General features: G+C 39.6%; 1 protein-coding gene across 1 annotated transcript; it reads left to right on the top strand.

The window, feature by feature from the left end:
• Window positions 1-12,079: 12,079 nt before the first annotated feature.
• LOC123051016 (meiosis-specific protein PAIR3) lies at window positions 12,080-19,288 on the top strand. The gene is made up of 11 exons (XM_044473750.1): window positions 12,080-12,391; window positions 13,264-13,341; window positions 13,456-15,267; window positions 15,386-15,533; window positions 16,455-16,595; window positions 16,671-16,734; window positions 16,811-16,960; window positions 17,097-17,155; window positions 17,923-18,057; window positions 18,591-18,682; window positions 18,766-19,288. The coding sequence occupies exons 2-11, from the start codon at window positions 13,309-13,311 to the stop codon at window positions 18,832-18,834; spliced, it is 2,703 nt and encodes a 900-aa protein (XP_044329685.1). The 5' UTR covers window positions 12,080-12,391; window positions 13,264-13,308; the 3' UTR covers window positions 18,835-19,288.
• Window positions 19,289-19,417: the final 129 nt, after the last annotated feature.

Here is a 19,417-nt window from a genome sequence, read left to right as displayed (position 1 = left end):
AAACATGTGGATCCAAATCAGCCCCTTACGAAGCAACGCATAAACTAGGGTTTAAGCTTCTGTCACTCTAGCAACCCATCATCTACTTATTACTTCACAATGCCTTCCTCTAGGCCCAAATAATGGTGAAGTGTCATGTAGCCGACGTTCACATAACACCACTAGAGGAGAGACAACATACATCTCATCAAAATATCGAACGAATACCAAATTCACATGACTACTAATAGCAAGACTTCTCCCATGTCCTCAGGAACAAACGTAACTACTCACAAAGCATATTCATGTTCATAATCAGAGGAGTATTAATATGCATATAGGATCTAAACATATGATCTTCCACCAAATAAACCAACTAGCATCAACTACAAGGAGTAATCAACACTACTAGGAACCTACAGGTACCAATCCCAGACTTAGAGACAAGAATTGGATACAAGAGATGAACTAGGGTTTGAGAGGAGATGGTGCTGGTGAAGATGTTGATGGAGATTGCCCTCTCCTGATGAGAGGAACATTGGTGATGACGATGGCGATGATTTCCCCCTCCCGGAGGGAAGTGTCCCCAGCAGAACAGCTCTGCCGGAGTCCTAGATTGGTTCCGCCAAGGTTTTGCCTCGTGGCGGCGGAGTCTCGTCCCGAAAGCTTGCTTATGATTTTTCTTCGGACGAAAGACTTCATATAGCAGAAGATGGGCACCGGAGGGCCAACAGAGGTCCCACGAGGCAGGGGGCGCGCCCCTACCCTCGTGGCCAGGGTGTGGGCCCCTTCTGGTATTTCTTCCGCTCAGTATTTTTTATTATTTCCAAAAATAACTTTCGTGGAGTTTCAGGACTTTTGGAGTTGTGCAGAATAGGTCTCTAATATTTGCTCCTTTTCCAGCCCAGAATTCCAGCTGCCGGCATTCTCCCTCCTTATGTAAACCTTGTAAAATAAGAGAGAATAGGCATAAGTATTGTGACATAATGTGAATAACAGCCCATAATGCAATAAATATTGATATAAAAGCATGATGCAAAATGGACGTATCAACTCCCCCAAGCTTAGACCTCGCTTGTCCTCAAGCGGAAGCCGATAACGATAAATATGTCCACATGTTTAGAAGTAGAGGTGTCGGTAAAATAAAATACGGACATGAGGGCATCATGATCATTCTCATAACAGCAACATATATGGATATTGTCATATGATCTCTTATGCTCAAGTAATAATCTATTCACAATGCAAAGTATGAATCAGAAACTTTATTGAGAACCAACAAACTATAATCTCAGTCATTGAAGCAATTGCAATTTATCATAACATCAGAAAGAGTATATGTCAGAGCTTTTCAGCAAGTCCACATACTCAACTATCATTTAGTCTTTCACGATTGCTAACACTCACGCAATACTTGTGGTTACGGAGTTTTAATCGGACACAGAGAAAGATAGGGGCTTATAGTTTCGCCTCCCAACCTTTTACCTCAAGGGTAATGTCAACAATAATAACTCATGCTAACTTACATCCAATTAGATATATATATATATATATATATATATATATATATATATATATATATATATATATATATATATATCAGGATCTTTCCAACATACTGTGCTTGCCAAAGGATAAAATGTAAAAAAGGAAAGGTGAAGATCACCATGACTCTTGCATAAGGTAGAAGATAAACATAAAACATAGGCCCTTCGCAGAGGGAAGCAGAGGTTGCGATGCGCTTTCAAGGTTGGATGCACAAAATCTTAATGCGAAAGAACGTCACTTTATATTGCCACTTGTGATATGAACCGTTATTATGCAGTCCGTCGCTTTTATTTCTTCCACATCACAAGATCGTATAAAGCTTATTTCCTCCACACCAATCAATCATACATATTTAGAGAGCAATTTTTATTGCTTGCACCGATGACAACTTACTTGAAGGATCTTACTCAATCCATAGGTAGATATGGTGGACTCTCATGGCAAAACTGGTTTTAGGAGTATTTGGAAGCACAAGTAGTATCTCTACTTGGTGCAAAGAATTTGGCTAGCATGAGGGGGAAAGGCAAGCTCAACATGTTGGATGATCCATGACAATATACTTTATCTCAAATATAAGAAAACATAACCCATTACGTTGTCTTCCTTGTCCAACATCAACTCTTTAGCATGTCATATTTTAATGAGTGCTCACAATCATAAAAGATGTCCAAGATAGTATATTTATATGTGAATCCTCTCTTTCCTTATTACTTCCTATTAATTGCAACGATGACCAAAGCTATGTTTGTCAACTCTCAACAACTTTTAATCATCATACTCTTTCTATGTGAAGTCATTACTCTCTGTAAGATCAATATGATCTCTTTGTTTCTTTTTATTCTTTTCTCTTTTCTTTTATTCACTCAAGATCAAAGCAAGACAATCAAGCCCTTGACTCAACACTAATCTTTATTATATATAGCTCACGGACTCGATTACAGAGAAGGATCATAAAGCAAAACTCAAACTAGATCATACCAAAACTTTATTCTACTAGATCAAGATACTACTAATGGGATCGAACTAAGAAAACGGTAAAGATAGGAGAGTGATGGTGATACGATACCGGGGCACCTCCCCCAAGCTTGGAAGTTGCCAAGGGGAGTGCCCATACCCATGTGGTTATGTATCCTTCCTCGGAAGTGGTGGTGATGGGGTTGTTGATGAAGTAGGCTTGTCGTCCATCTTCCAAGGCATGGGCTCACCATCATAGAAGGATGATCGAGTCTCCGGGATCCTCAAATCTGCAGCCAAACTCATTCTCTTGAATCTATATTCATACTCACAGTTTTGGTTTTGCAGGTCATAGATTTGGGCTTGGAGGTGCTCGATTTTCTCGTGGAGCCTGAAGATGGTCTCCCCAATGTCCTTGGCATCCAGCTTGTGGTTGTTGGTGAATTCCGCGATCATCATGTGATTGGAATCAAGTCCACGCTCCACCATCTCCTGGCACTTGAAAACTTGTTGCTCCATTGCCTCGAGCCTTGTCTCCACGCTTCCGGTCTTCCTCGGTCCCTCAACATCGCGGATGTGTAGCACCCCCTCATGCATCTCAATGGTTTGAGGGTGTTGCAGCACCTCCGCGAGGTAGGGATTGATGACCTTCTCGAAGAACTTGTCCTTGGGGGCACTTGGAGACGTCATGATGATCTAGATCTGTCAGAAAAACAGCTTGAAACAAGAACAGAGGATATTTGCGTGATACAGAAGTCAAACCCTTCGGGAGATTATATAATGAATTTTTACCGACCAAAATACGTATTGTGCAAGAAAACGCAGTCCGGAGAGCACACGAGGTGCCCACGAGGTAGGGGCGCGCCCAGTAGGGTAGGGCGCGCCCTCCACCCTCATGGAGGCCTCGTGTCCTTCCCGGACTGCTTCTTATAGAATTCCTATGAAATATGGAGGGTAAGAACCAATCCTATGTAGCAATAGGAATCCATTCCTACGAACCAAAGGGCTATAAAGGAAAATTTCCTTTGAAATATGGAGGGTAAGAACCAATCCTATGTAGCAATAGGAATCCATTCCTACGAACCAAAGGGCTATAAAGGAAAATTTCCTACAAGAATCCTATCCTATAGAATTCCTATGAAATTCCTCCAAAACAAAGGAGGCCTCAGACGTTCTGTTTGCTGGTCCAATATTTTTCTCTAAAAAATATGAAGAAAGAGAGTAAAGTCATATTGTGTCGTATCTGGGATACTATGGCTCTTGAGCTATTTCGATCCGAGGCAAAAATAAAATAAAGTAAAATCACTGGACGACGCCTCCCACTGCATGCAGCCGGTGTCCCAAAGTCGTTGTCGATGTCCGCACCCCACCCTGGCACCAAGGCATGCTAGACCACCGCAGCCGCGGATCCTAGGCATGCCAAATAATGGTAGCACCACCACACTAGATCCTAGTGGCAATATGGATGCAAAGTCGAACGTTCCCATGCCTCGCGTGCTCCCAGAACACTGCTCAACCTTGGTCTCCTCCGTTGCCCACTCAGATGCTGCACAAGTTTACTTTTGATATTCTAGACAAATTGAGAACTGAGAAACACCGCTGTGACTCTCGCTGCTAGTACAATAGCAAAAGACGAGTGATGCTACTTTGGCATGAAACCAACTCTTTGACTCCTTATCTGATTGATCAAATCCAGCCTCCCATGTGGCTTTGCGGGTGTGATATACCTTCATGCGTCATCATACGGATATCTAGAATTGAACACTTCAGTTTTTGGGAAGCTAGAGTCTCGACAGTGGATTCATTTTTGGAGAAGTCCATATACAAAGTTTAGCTAGGAAGTGTGGGTTTGCATATCGTTTCCATGGGAGTGTGTGGGTGGATTACCACTGAGGGATTTCACCGAGGAGTAATGTTATGGTGGTCTATCTCCAAGGAGTTGAAAGAGAAGGGAGATATTAATTTTTGCAGTTCTAGGAATGGAAGACTGGATCTCGGATGTTGAGGAAGTGAAACTACTCGAGGATGTCAAGAAGAAGATGGAAGATGGTGTGGTGGAGGCACCAGATTGGCTACCAGATGGTTGGATCATGGAGGTTAGACGTGGTGACGATGGTGCCCTCTATCAGGTATGTTATATACAAACAAACATGATATTAAATATATTTAACATGTGTTCGTGCTCTATATTTTTTAGTTTTTTTATTGTTTTAATTATTGGAAATATCTGATATTTCTCCTTGCTTTTGTTTATTTCCAGTATTTCATTTCTCCAGTGTCAGGGGCAAAATTCACGATGAAGTCCAAGGTCCTGGACTACCTTTTCTCTGAGATGGATGAGCACTACATAGAAGCCAATTATTCTGTTGCTGATAGCATGCTTTCTGTATGTTTTGTTAATATAATGTAGTCATTATGTATATATATATATGTGTGTGTGTATACATATAACATTCCATATCCCTGATCCATCTGTTGATATGTCATGATATGCAGAAGTCACATGAATGGCTTCCAAAGGGGTGGTTGGTCGAGATCAGAGCTGGCGGCGAGAATATGGACAAGATGTACAAGGTAGCCTTTTCACCTTTTTCCTTGCAAGTACTCTCTCTATTCATAATGAATGACTTCCAAGAAAATGTCAATCTAATCTAAGTTTTCTTTCATGAAAATATTTTTCATAATTACTAATTTGTTCCCATGAGTATCCAAGCCTTTAACTGGATATGTTATCATGTCATATGCGAAGTTATTAAATTATGCTCATCTTCGATGGTATAGATGTGATTATTTAATTGGAATACAAAAGTGCCACCAAAATCTATTAGTTTCACTTTGGTAGTTTCCTAGCTCAAACAATGCTTATTTGTATTTGTCTATTGGAGAGGAGATGAAGAATCGTCACCAAAGGTTCACATCTTTCCTCATGCGTTATAACATAAAATGCACATCATTTCTTTATCACACCAGAATTATAAATTGTATGTCCATCTTTTTACCAATACTAAGTTTTCCAAAAAAATGCTCATAATAAAACTATTGTCTATCTAGTATAACAAAGTGAGGACGGTAATAAAATCAGGAAAGAAATCATTTGTTGTCTAAAATTGCTAATTCACTGGAAATTAAAAGTGACATGCAAAAAATGTTAATATTGGTAGTGTCCAACGATGTATTGTCGAATGGCCCCCCAAAAAGCTTCATTTATATGTACATAATTTAAAAATGATCACCAACCGTTGATATATAGTAACTTATGTTATTTTTGAATCTTTTAGGAATTCCAAATATTCTTTTATGCTCACAACCATTATAATTTTCATGAATAACCCTCAGTTTGGTCAAGATTAGACATGAACATGTTTGCCAGATACATTCCTAGGATTAGTTGATTTGCTTTGAGAACTAATTTTGCAATATATTTTCGGTCTCTCTCGCTCCCCCTGTGTGTAAGGTAACTTTGCACACATGTGTAAGCTATACAAAAAAACAAACAATCAACGATTAGAGTTAGCTACCTTCATTAGCCCCATAAAAATAATTATTAAGGATCTCAAGCATATAATTTACTCATGTCAAGTTGCCAACAAATAACTTTAATTTGATTGTAAATTCTTGCACGATTATTAATTTACAGTTTTATGTTTCTGCGGCAATGGGAGTACGATTGTTTTCTAAAGAAGATGTACTACTCTATGTTAAGGAAGGGAAGATCTCCAGTTGTGATATTAATGGACAATGCGACACAAACTCTCGAGATAATGTGTATTTCTTGCTATCACTAAATAAATAATTTTTTATGTACACCAAGGTTTGACTTTCCAAAGCTAATATGTTTCCTTGTTTTATAGATCCTTGCAGAAGTGGAGTTCAACCCATCTGAGCTGCCACATGGCTGGGTGAAGGAATTGGAATACAGAAAAACATTGGAACGAACAAGGAAAGACCAGGTAAATAAAAATGAAAACCAAAATCACTCCATTGTTTTTCGATCAAATATTTTCATAGTCCTAATCATTATTAATTATACAGTACTACACGGACCCTATTAGCCATTGTGCATTCAGGACATTGAAGTCTGCACTTCACTACGTTCAAACGGGAAAACTTACAAAACGATCATTTGTTCAAAGGACAAGTGTAGATGAATTGTACAATTTTGAGAAGTCTGTTGATCTGGTAACTAAGCATTTCAAGATTATGTATTATGAGTAATTTTCGTACATCATTTCATTTTCTCAAAATTAATGTGTCATTCTAAGAACTTCACTTGTCTTAGAAGAACATACATTGGTATTCCCATTAGCATTTATACTCTTTAAAATTTAATTTATATCTTTTTATAAACTGCCATTCTAATTGTTCAAAATTCTCCACTTTATGTGAAAATAATAAGGTATCCTAAAATTTGCAAGTGGAATATTTTTTGACTTAGTTTCCATATAATTTGATTTTGTGTTATTCTTGAAATAATTAGACCAGTTAAACTAGCTTAAGTAGGATTGTAGGTTCTTTACTTGATTCGTGTTATTGAAGGAGGGTCATAGTGATAATGCTACATAATTCTTGCGGATTCCACCCTTCTACCTCTCATTATGTAGGAAATTATGTGATCACTCTAATTTCACATTTTCATTTATTCGTGAAAGATTAATGTGCGATTAGTGTAGTTTTCATATGCTACGCATGTGCTATATCGAGATGATCGTCCTTGCATTTTTTTCTTTGTTTTGCAATCCTATATTTCAAAGTTGCCATCACATCATATAAATGCGTGCATTCCCGACTAATTCTGCAATTATCTATCAACCTATTAGGCAATAAGGTGTAGCATAGGTTTTGGTTCATAACCACACCAAAAATGGAACATTTTGGTTTTGTTGTATCTTTGGGTATACCTTACTGTTTTCTGTTAAACAAAATATCATCGGCTGCAATATAATAGTGTTTTTATTGTTTCCAAGTGTGCGCAACTTAATGTTCCTCTATTTTTTGAGTACACACTGAACTAATTTTTTTTTTGTTATGTACATGAGAAACACATTTTTTGAAAAACAAAGGCATGACTTTGGTCTACCTGTATGTTAGACCATACATGGAAATGATGAATTTTCGGTTTCTTTCACTAGCGTGTCAATTGTTTTAGGCAACTTTGTAGAGCTTACTAACTTGTTATAAGACCCATCATAACATGCCAACTTGATATCTTAATGTGGTGGCTGAAAATAGCCCAGCTCTTAAAACATATGCTTTTTATGTAGTCTGTGTTATGATATTGTGTATATCATATATAATTTGTTGAAAATGTGTCCAACTATTTGAATTGTTAGCTTTATCAACAAATGGATTGCATTAACATTATTAAACTTCCAAAATTCTAATATGTAAGTAAATTATGTTTATGGATATTTGGTATTTATTTTTAATTGTTTCTTTTTGCAGCATGAGAGTTTCCGCAAAAGGCTTATGAAAAATGTGATGACTAATACATCTCAAGCAAGTCCGTCGATACCTAGAAGATTAAAAATTGGGAAAAATATAAATCTCAATGAGCGAAATTTTAGTGTTTGTAAGTTCATTCTCTCATCATTGCTATGGTATTTATATATACATGCATGTGTTTCACATTTTTTTCCTTTAGGTTCTGCCATCCAATCTAGCCAAGTTATATATAAATACTTTACACTGTTATTGAGGAGAAATAGAAATAGCATGTGCTAGTATGAAATATGTTAGTGCACAAGTAGATAAATGACGAAAACAAATACTCATTCATACTACTACATAATCTTGTGGGTACTTAGTTTTTGTTGTGTGCTTATTTGCACTCCTCTGTTTTGTGTGAGATTGCTTTACCTGAGCGTGTTTACATTTGTTTGCTCTTTTTCTATCTTAGAATGTCCATTAGTTAGAAAGCTACAAGTAAACTACAATCTTTTTCAAGTTGCTTAATGACTTTATACGCAATTTTCCCAAGCTTTGGAAAGCGTTCAAGATACTTTGATTTATATAACTGAATAAATGTATGATATACATAGTTTATATTTATGTGAGATTTAGAAAATGAACACTAACAACTGAATCAAACATGGATCTTTCAATTGATTTGTCAGTTTTGCACATCAACGTTCAAGTATATTTGCAAGCAATTTTGTAATTAGTTTTGAGTAATTAAAAATTATGTTGGTTTTCTTGAAAACCATATTGGTGCATATGTAAAACTTTAAAGAACATATTAAGATATATGAAATATTTCTCCTCCGCCCCTAATACCAATTGCTTGTACTCTTTTCCGAAAAGCTTAAAACATAATGAAAATAGTTAGGATTTCTTTGCAAAATTATAGAATGCACAAGGCTATAATACATGGAGCTAGTCTAAGGATCATATTTGTATTTCTTTCATAATAACTTCTGGTTTATTTGTTACAGATGGGGACAACAACACCTCTACAAACTTAGATTCACCAGATGAGAACCAAAAAATCAAGAAGAAAAGCATGAAGGCTAATGGGAAAGAAGCATACTCCTCCAAAACTATAAGGCGTCCAACAGGGAGGCCATCTGAAGTAGCGACGCAAACTGATGGAGACATATATGTGGAATAAGAATAGACGGTGAAAACAAAAAATGACTAGGTTTCAGAGGGAAAACAAACATGGGACTAGGCAATGAATAAATGGTTGGCACATTAAACCAGGATCTAAACTATATAAAGCACCAATGGAAGTTACAAGACATATTTGGCCATTATTTGGTATTTCTTTTGTTTTATTTATTAGTATGAAGTTTAGTCGGTCTTTAGAATAAACGGGGGATATGATCCCCTAGACTTAATTGGGTTGAATGATTGTCGAATACCTCAATAAATTATGTTAATATGTTCCTTTTGTGCATGAGGTTTGGATCAGAGGAAATTTGAGGCAAATGTATATGTACGGTCGTACTCAAAGAAGGTTAGACATCTTTGATCCTTTTACCTGTTATTATTACAGCTTTATGTACACAAGTTGTGGCAGATCACATGCAAAAGAAAGTTGTTGTGCTAATGATAAAGTATGTACATACAAAATGGGAACCTACATGCCCTTGGAAGATAATAGAACCACAATGAGAGATATTTGTAGGTACGGTACACGTTATGCGTGTTGCATATGCCGGTTTGCAGCTTGCAGTAAACAGAAATCACAAAAACTTATCGTTAGAGAGACACTGGACGATAGAGAAACTGTCTCTCACAACATTCTAACAGAGCAGTGTGCATAGGAATGCATCAGATGCATTGGCACGAAACATGTATGTAGGGTTCTTAATGTAGCAATTCAAGAGTTGAGACTCTGTGCAAAAGTTTGAAGAAGAAAGCTTTTATGTGGTATCCAATATCTCAAATAGCTTTCGAGAAATTGAAACAAGCCAGGGCAACAACTCCAGTAATGGCCCTCCCTGACTTTAGCAAACATTTTTTGTATTGAAACAAATGCCTATGATACTAGCATTGGAGTAGTGCTCAGCCAAGAAGGAAATCCATCTAATTAGAAAGTGAGCATTTCTGAAAAGGAGGTTATGGCCATTACTGTGGTAGTGGATAGGCCTTAGAGGCCTTTTGTTATAAAAACATGTCATAAAGCCTTTATTAGCTGGACAGACAAGAATTAATTATTGATTTAAAAAGAGGCCATGCGAAAATTAGTGGGCTTGTAGTTCACTTTTCAGTATAAAGAAGATTCTAAAAATAAGGCAACACATGCCCTTTCTAGAGTGGGACATGTGTTTGCTTTACCAACAGTTTCTTCAACTCAACCAGTTTGGATAGAAGAAATTATAAACTTGCAATGAACCCTGATGAAGAGTCTGAATATTCTTTGGAAAATGGCCTTTTGAAAAATCTAGGTTGGATTTTGGTAGATGTAAATCCCGGCCTTCAGGCAAAAATCGTTGAAGCATTAAATTCATCTCAAGTGGGGGGGGAGGCATTTTCTGAAAGCCAAGAAACTTACAAAAGTGGGGGGAGGCATTTTTAGTGGGCAGGGATTAAAACTACAATTAATTTTTTTAATAACTTTGTTCAACAGTGTTAGATTTTTCAACAACCAAAACATGAGCATTGTAAGTATCCTGGATTGTTGTATCCTCAACATATTCCCAAGGACATGGGAAGCCATTTCTATAGATTTTATCAAAGGGTTGCCTGAGTCTGCTGACTATTTTTCTATACTTGTTGTGGTGGACAAATATATACCAGGTAGAGTCCCTTTATACCCTTGAAATACCCCTTCAGTGTTGCACATATATCACATTCCTTTTTTATCGACCATTGTCAAGTTACATGGTATTGCATACAATTACCTCAGATAGAGACAAAATATTTACTAGCAATTTTGGAAGAAATTATTCAAAATGTGGGTCACCAAGCTTTACATGTTTACTGCTTATCATCGTCAAATGGATGGTTAGACTGATAGAGTTAACCAATGTTTGCAAATGTATTTGAGGCGTGATGTACATGGCACTCCCAAACAGTGGGCTCACTGGTTACTCTAAGTAGAATTCTGGTACAATACAACCTTTCTTTCTTCACTGGAGTGTACTCCTTTGAAGCCATCTATGGGCATGAGTCCATTATGGGAACTGCCACAACCCCTCCATAATGCACATGCCGAGTTGGGTAATTGTCTCCAAGAGAGTTTGTTGAAATTTGATGTTGATAAGAATAGAACATTCAGAGAGTTTGTTGTGGGAGATTCACTATATCTAAAACTTCAATTCTATGGAGAGACTTGTGTGGTCAACAAACCTTTTTCCAAATCTCTCCATGAAGCTCTTTAGACCCTTTACCATTCTGGAAAGAATTGGTCTAGCTCCTTATCGACTGGCGTTACCAGCTAAAAGCCTGGTTCACCCCGTGTGCCATGTTTCTCAATGTAACACTCATGTTTCAAACCACAGTCTAGTATTCACTAATGTGACTGAACCACCATTGTTAGACATACACAATGTCATTCCAGAAGAAGTTTTGGAGAGAAGGCTGATCAAGAAACACAATGGATCCTTATTACAAGCGCTCACTCATTGGGCTAGTTTACGTGCAGAATCTGCTACCTGGGAAAACCAAGAGACAGTCTGACGGCTGTCATCACTGCAACCCTGGAAGAGGTTCAGAGCTGACAGACCTTTTTTTTTGAGAAACATGTGTAATTTTATTCATATACTCATAACAATTACAGATACGCAGACTTGGATTTAAGATCCAAGAAAATGCAAAGTAACTCCTACGACTAAGGATTACAACGAAATCCTTTGGAAACACCTTCTTCGTGGTATCAACCTCTCCTACAAGAAATACTCTAGAGGCTTTGGTACAGAGGCTGCAATTGAAGTGGAGCAACGATGTTGTCGCTCTTTGAGTCGCCCATCCGAAAAGAAAAGATGAGAAGAGGCAGTGAGAGTCTGTGTATGGATTCAGATACGAATGGGCCAGTGTGTGTTGTGTTGCGTGGGCCTTGGGCCTTGTAAGTAAGTGTGGGGCTCACCCGTCGGGCCCATGGGCCAGAAGTGTGTGGGATACAAGTCGAACCACTCCACTGATGCGGGCTATCCAAGAAATGAAATCAGTCGTCCCCTGCCTTCGTCTCCCCTCTCCTTCCCTTCGACTGCGACCTCGATTTTGAATTCTCTCTTCCGTCCTCAATTCTCCACGAAACCCTAGCCTCCGCCGACCTCCGCCACCGCCACCACCACCACCGGCCGGCCATACGCCGCGGCGACTACCCTCCAAGAAGCTGCCCGTCCAGGCCCAGATCGAGCCCCCGCCTCCCCGCCGAGCGCCGCACCGCCGCCGCGGGAGCCAGGGAGCGCCGTCCCCGGTCGCCGCGCGCGGCCGGCCGTCGCCGCCAGGGACTCTCAGTCCTGAGGTACCGATTTCGAATCCCCCGGCGGGCTGGGTTGGGTTGGCCCGGTTCGTGCGCCTTGGTCTCCCGCACGCAAGGTTTCGTTAGGGTTTACTCATGGGCTGGGATCAGGCGCCCGCAGCCGTGGATTTCCTGATCTGTATGCTGTAATTTCACCTCGATCGCGTCGCACGCTTGCTTGTTGTTGCGAATTTGTTTTGCTCGCGTCGTCTGATTTGGCCGTGGTTTGCTTGGTTCCATTCAGTTGGTCGCCGTCGGTCAAGCACCTGAGACCTGATCTTCCATGGATCTCTTTGTTGGAATGCTTCCGTACAGGCGATTGGGTTAGGTCAGCTGCCGCAAGTCTTGCAAATGTGTCACTAGTATTGCTTTGTCCCAGCATTTTCCCGAGTTAAGTTATCTGACGACCTAAGCTGTATGCATTGCTTGTGGAAGATGATCTCTGAATGCTGAGACCACGTTTGGCCCAATGTATATGATACAGTTGCATTGCACCTGTTACTTCTAATCTGCCATTAATTCAAATATGCTTACAAGGGGCTAGTCATACCTAGCATTTCTCAGACTAGGCTAAGTCTGATCTGGTTGGTATGCTCTTGCTCTCAGCTAGCAGCCTGTTCCAGTTGACTCATTTTAATTACTACTGCATAGCATTTCAGACCTTGGCATAAGTTACACTTGACAAGAGTATCTTGCACAAATTCTGTCTTCTGTGTTACTGTTCATTTCTAAATCTGGTCCCAGTCTCAGGCATGGTTTATAGTCTCATATATATTGTATTTATACATCTCTGTGGAGCTTAATTTGATCCTAAATAAAAGATGCTTTAACATTGGTGGAACCTTACCTAATGCTCTTGTTCTCCTGTTTACCAGCTTCAGCTCTAGTTAATTTGGTCTATTGTTATCCCAGAAGCTGCAATGACGGAGATCAAGCTGCCGAATATCCAGAAAGTGAGTAGCAACTTCCTTCCTGTGCTAAATTGTAGGATGTGCTTCCTGTTTCAGGTTTAGCTGTTCCCTCACACTAGTGCTATTTTAACAACTCATGCTTTATGATGTTTCTAGGCTACATCAAGTGATCACTGGAGTTTGGCCAGCAACCAGTATCCATCTGGTAAATTTCCTAAGGTATCAATTGGCATACTTCATACAAGGTCAAGTTCTGCTGCTGCTGCTGCTGCCCCTGCATTCGAGAGGAACCTGTCTCAGAGAACTGATGGAAGATCTAGACCCCCGAAGGCGGATAATGCTTCACTCCGGGTCTCACAAGAAGCTGCAAACCATGGTGGATCTGCTACAGAGGCACCTGAAGCCGCCCATGTTAGGGTTTCTCTGTCACAACTTGATGACCATGCACGTGAGCAAACCGGAACCTTTTCCTTTGGAACAAGAAAAGAACAAGGCAGCCAGCTTGACCAACTGCAGAAGACATCCTTCGTCAATTCACAAGGAAAGCGCCAAGTGGAATCTGCAGATAAGACCAAGTCCAACAGCGAAGTGCTCAGGATGAAGCTGCGGGGGATCCTTGGTACATCACAAACCAAGCAGGCTGTTGCTTCACCAAACCCTGAAGACATTGAGACACCTGACCAACCTAAAAGTCTAGCAACCAATGGACCATCTTCAGGGATCAAGAAGGTTTACACGTCACGTTTTCCTGATATTATCAAGACACCTGATCTGCTCAACTGTCAAACAGCTACCTATGCAAAGAGCAAACCATCCTCTGATCCAATTGAGTCAGATTCTGATACTCCACAAGTAGTTGAAGTGAGGCCTGTTACTCGCACCTTGGGTCGCAAGAAAGCACCAGCAGCCTCCAAGAAGCAGGATAAGAACCAGAGTGCAAAGAAACCATTGTCTACTTCACGTTCTGCACCCAAACAGAAAACACTGGACAATGTCTTTGTTTTTGATGAGAAATGCACACCCAAAACCGTGGGGAAATCTGCAAATGGTAACTCTCGCTGCTTGAGAAATCTTAGAAGCTCAAATAGGAAGGCTAAAGTAGAGCTTAAGAAGGTCCATTGTTCTGACAAGATTTCTGACAAGATCACACAGGATGCTAGGGAAGGACAGCTATCTTCTAGAAATGCAGCATCAGAGAATAAGGGAGAGAAAACCACCTCCTTTTCTTCATTGTCCCGAACTGGAAAAACTGCTGAGAGCCATTCTAGAAGCCCTACAACGGAGAAACGGCTGAATGGAATGGCTAAAGTTGGGCTTCAGAAGATGCAGTTGTCAGAGAAGTTGCTGCCCACGACACTGAATGAGGGTGAAGATAAGGTCTCTTCGCAGAATATTTCATCAAAAAGCAAGGAAAATTATTCTTCATTGCTGCACCGGAAGGAGAATTCTAATTTGAGCAAAGCTTCAGACAGAAGCCCTCAGGCACATAAACCAGCGGGGAATACTTTTAACTTGCCACCATCTGGCGCTGCTAGTCCATCACCTGAACCGAAAATGTATCCATGGGGCAACGAGGCAAGTCCCCAGATAAATGGTAAACCATCTGGCGCTGCTAGTCCATCACCTGAACCGAAAATGTACCCATGGGACAATGAGGCAAGTCCCCAGATAAATGGCAAACCATCTGGCGCTGCTAGTCCATCACCTGAAGCGAAAAAGTACCCATGGGAGAACGAGGCAAGCCCCCAGATAAATGGTAAACTGGGAGAGAAGTTTGCCAGTCCATTGGCAGACAGATTCAGAGACATGGGAGATGACTTTGCAAGTCCTACTTTTGCAACTAATGTAAATGGCTACCACACTAGAAGTAAAGTGCTACATGATGACACATACAGCCCCAAGTATCCAAAAAGTGTGAACAGGTCAAGATCAAGTTCCTTTGCTTCTGATCCAGGGTCTGAGCCATTGGTAGGCTTTCCACATCTATGAATCATTTCACAGCCATAGTAAATTTGTTTTGTCTATACTCATGTAACAGAGTAACTCCTATCTGTTTGTCACTCATTCATATACTGCTGATATCCAGGACGGGATGGATAAAACCTATGAGTTACCTAAAAGTGAATCTCCTAATTCTTCAGAAGAAAGAGAGAACAAAAAGCAACCATATCTTTCACCCATTTTGCCAACTGAAGATGAAATGGCTCAAACTTCTATTCCAAGTTTTGGGAAAGGTCAGAATATCAACTTTGCAACTTTCAATACACATTGATACTTTATACAAGCAAAACAATAGCTTCCTAGAGTATGTTTTGTTCCTTTCATATTTATTGCCACATTTGTAGAACTGAAGGTGACAGTGTTAGTTTACAGAGTACTACCCATTTTGTTCTGCATGAGGACAGTACTCATGTAGAACACATTCTTCTCTATGTATTTACATATATAGATCGATTGTTTCTCTATGCGTCCATTACCAGTTAAACACTATTGGCAGAGCTTCTGCCCTTTTCCTGAAAAAATATTTAAACATTGGGGGTCAGAGCATCCAGTAGCAAAGTAAAAAAAAGAGTTAGGCATTAATTGTGCATTTTGCCACTGCCTTGCGCTTTTCTAACCATAGTGTACGCTTAAGCGCAATTATGCGCTAAGCGTTTTGCTATCGCATAGAGCCTAGGCGCGCCTTTTTTTAACTATGTCCAATAGTCCTACTATTGCATCAGCTCTATTTCCACAGAATTTTCATAGCAATCATTGATCAATCACTATCAGTGCCAGACCCTCCAATAATCCTACTGTGGCTTTAAGGTTAGGGCTCTCCAAAGTACTGCCATGATTGCTGGTATGCTAAGATGATACACTCACTCTTAACTATTGTATGTAGTGCTTGCTCATGAGAAGCCATTCCAATGGAATAGAAGCAACATGTGGCATATTCTGTCATGTGCATGCATGCTACTTTAAATGCGTTTCATTACTGTGTTTTGATAAGTGCTTTAAGTTTAGGAATTTGACCACTCTAGTTCTGGAAAATTAAAAACGTGATCCAAGCTTTTCCCTCGTGCCGTTGGAGATGTATAAATTACATTGTCACATATGCAAAGATTGTTTACCTGTGATGTGTTACTTATTTGTAACTGCTTCTCCATGTGCAGGATATAGAACTCGCAGATGGCTTTCAGATGTAGACAGTCCTGATAAATCTCCTCCAGAAAATCTGGATAGGAAATCACATCTAAAAGAGGGTAAAAGAAGCAAACGGCGCTTACCTTCGCCTGTTCCTTTTGCCACTTCTGGTAAAGTTGATTACCTTCTTGCGTTGATTTAACAGTTGCAGTTTAGAGCTAATATGTCATTACTAATTCATTCAGGAACACAAGAAACTATAATGTCAGACAAAGAACCCGTGCAATGCCCAGATGACTACCTAAACAGGTCCGTTTTAGGTTGTATAAGAAATACAAATCTGATATTGTTGGTTGGTCCAATTTCATTTCTTGATTGTGAGCAGGGCTTTTGATGAGTTACTGCTGGTGCTGGGAAGGTTTCAAACCAAGATCAAGTCTGAAACAAGAAATAGAAGTTCTGAGATACTGGCAGGTACTGGAGAGATAATTCGCCAGCACCTCGAGGGAGTTGAGGTGCAGATGCAGGATGATGTGTAAGATCTTTACTGGTGTTACAAAGAAACTACATCTTATCTGCATACGCACACCTAATTGTATATATAGGCTTGTTAGAAGTATCATATATATTGAGGTGAAGCTATTTTTTGACGCATTCAACTGTACTTTCAGGGATAAGCTGGTCAATGCAGGAAAATCTAAAAGGAAGCGACTAAACTCAACATTTGAAGGTACAGTCTATATTGTGTCACTGCAGAAATTAATATTGTGAATCATGAGTTTTATGACAATGAGACCCATTTGTCAGAAACTGTTCAGAAAGCAGTATCTATATAGATGTGATGTACTGGTGTTTTGATACATTGTGCCACTCGTACTTCACCTATTTGGATTATTCAGCTCAGGCAACGTACTATTTCAATAAGAAGTAGAGTAATCATATAGGCATATAAAGTTAGTCATGATTGGATTCCTTTATGTTATGTAGGTCCAGCATATCCTAAACTTCAAGAAAACACAATAAGATGAATGCTTGCATATAAAAGACCCCTCCCTTAAGAAAGAACTAACCTTAAATAGGTTGATTTTGTTCTTGAATCACTTCCATTGTCTGAATACTGAATCATAAAATCAGTGCGATGAAAGATTAATTTGAGAAAAATTTAATGCACCACTTCTTTGAATCTGCCTGCAATTATCCAATCTGGTTTGGTTATTTCTTATTTACTATCTTCTGCTCTTTGGACTTTATACTGTGTATGCATATAGGGTTAGAGCCTGTTTGGTTGGAATGCTGACCATGCCACACCACAAGTTAGTTAGGTATATGACCAGGTTAGTTGCCTGTTTGGTTAGTAGAAGGCACACTTGTGGCAACATTCCTCTGTAAATACTTATACTTTACCTTGTCTTCTTGCATGTCCTGTGTTGTTTCTCTTGGAATAAATGTTAGTTACTCAAATGATATAACCTTGTCCTCTATGTCTTGTGGTTTCAGAGCAACAAGAACAGTTACGGGTTCTTCATGAGAAGTTTAAGGAGGAGGTTAACCAGCAGTTGCTTGGTTGCAAGAACTCTCTCGAGGAATTTGAAGCCTATCATGCAGAACTTAAGGCAGTAGCTGAGAAGCAAAGTAAGTTTTAACTTAAGACATTACACTTGCGGAATGCAAATGAAATACTTACTCGCCGCACTATTTATTACAAACTGATGCTCTGCATGGACTCCCAAAAATGTGGAATCATGTTAACCTTTGTCAAAACGGAGCCTTATGAAGTATCACCATTGGAGCACTTTGATTATAGATTGCAAGCTTTATGTCATATAACTGATCCAGGCACATAAGATTCCAACATTGTTTCATGCATGAAGTTTGTTGCTGAATAATGTGGTTAAATCGCATGTTCTTTTTAATTGAGAAGAATGATTGCCCAATCTCCATTGGCACATGATTAGAAGAAAGTCATCAGTGAAGTTTTTTATAATTTTGTTAAGTAATTATAGTTTTTGGCTCACTGTTATCATTGTTAAGAAGCAAATGGAATGAATCATCATACAGCGGCCACTAGAAGAAATCTGTTTAAATGCTTTGTTTCTGTCTCTAACCGCTTGGCCTTACCTTAATTACCACTGAACCATGGTGTACTTGTATGGTTGCATCAACAGAAGCATCACACAAGAAGCTCCTCCAACATGCCGAGAGCAGAGTTGGTTCTCAGCTCAACGATGCCGAAATCAAAATCGCGAAGGTTCAGAAGGTAAGGCAAACACTGTTCCCCAGGGAGGGATGCCGTATGTATCGATCAGACGCTAACCTTTTCAAATGAAAATGGTTTCGCAGAGAGCCCGGAAGAAGATGAATGGCCTGAAACATGTGCTCAAGGAGCTCATCACCGACACCGCAGATTGATCAATCTCACCTGCTCTACAGAAGTACTCCCTCTGTAAAGAAATATAAGAGTGTTTAGTGATCTAAACGCTCTTATATTTCTTTACGGAGGGAGTTGATAGCTAAGGCGAAACCTGTAGGGTATATATAGAAGGATGGTGCCAGAACGCATATCTGGTTCCTTTGCTTACAGTTTACAGTTTGAAGAACTATGCCAAGCAGTAGGAGGCTATCCGTAGTTACAATGCATACCGTTTCACCGTCTCTACCGTTTTGCGTCAGTGAATCGCTAACTTAACCGTGCCGCGTTTCTTTAAATGAATAATGTCCTGGTATTGTTTCTTGTTTCCAGACTGAGTAATGTAATGATCAAGTACAGAGTCGCAAATGCTTAAGTTAGATTTGCTGCCATGTGAATGTGATGGTTTAAATCAAGTGTACTCGTCTGGTGACATATTTGATTTCTTTCTGCCAATGCTCTTTTTCTTCGAGCTTTTGTGCATGAGATTTGGATTGGAGGAAATTAGAGGCAACTGTTTACCTGTTATTATTCCAGCTGTATGTACCCAAGTTGTGGCACAGTAGATGCAAAAGCAAGCTGCTA

The sequence above is a fragment of the Triticum aestivum genome, chromosome 2D, assembly GCF_018294505.1.
Source record: "Triticum aestivum cultivar Chinese Spring chromosome 2D, IWGSC CS RefSeq v2.1, whole genome shotgun sequence".
NCBI lineage: Eukaryota > Viridiplantae > Streptophyta > Magnoliopsida > Poales > Poaceae > Triticum > Triticum aestivum.
The sequence above is the reverse complement of the archived record's forward strand: the minus strand, read 5'-3'. Positions and strand labels throughout refer to the sequence as shown.

What these genes read in the sequence shown, in the direction of transcription:
- LOC123051016 (XM_044473750.1), top strand. Translation starts at nt 13,309, where the DNA reads ATGACGGAGATCAAGCTGCCGAATATCCAGAAA. An exon ending in AGCTGCCGAATATCCAGAAA is followed by an intron (nt 13,342 to 13,455) that starts GTGAGTAGCAAC and finishes TGATGTTTCTAG; the next exon opens with GCTACATCAAGTGATCACTG. An exon ending in ACTAAACTCAACATTTGAAG is followed by an intron (nt 17,156 to 17,922) that starts GTACAGTCTATA and finishes TTGTGGTTTCAG; the next exon opens with AGCAACAAGAACAGTTACGG.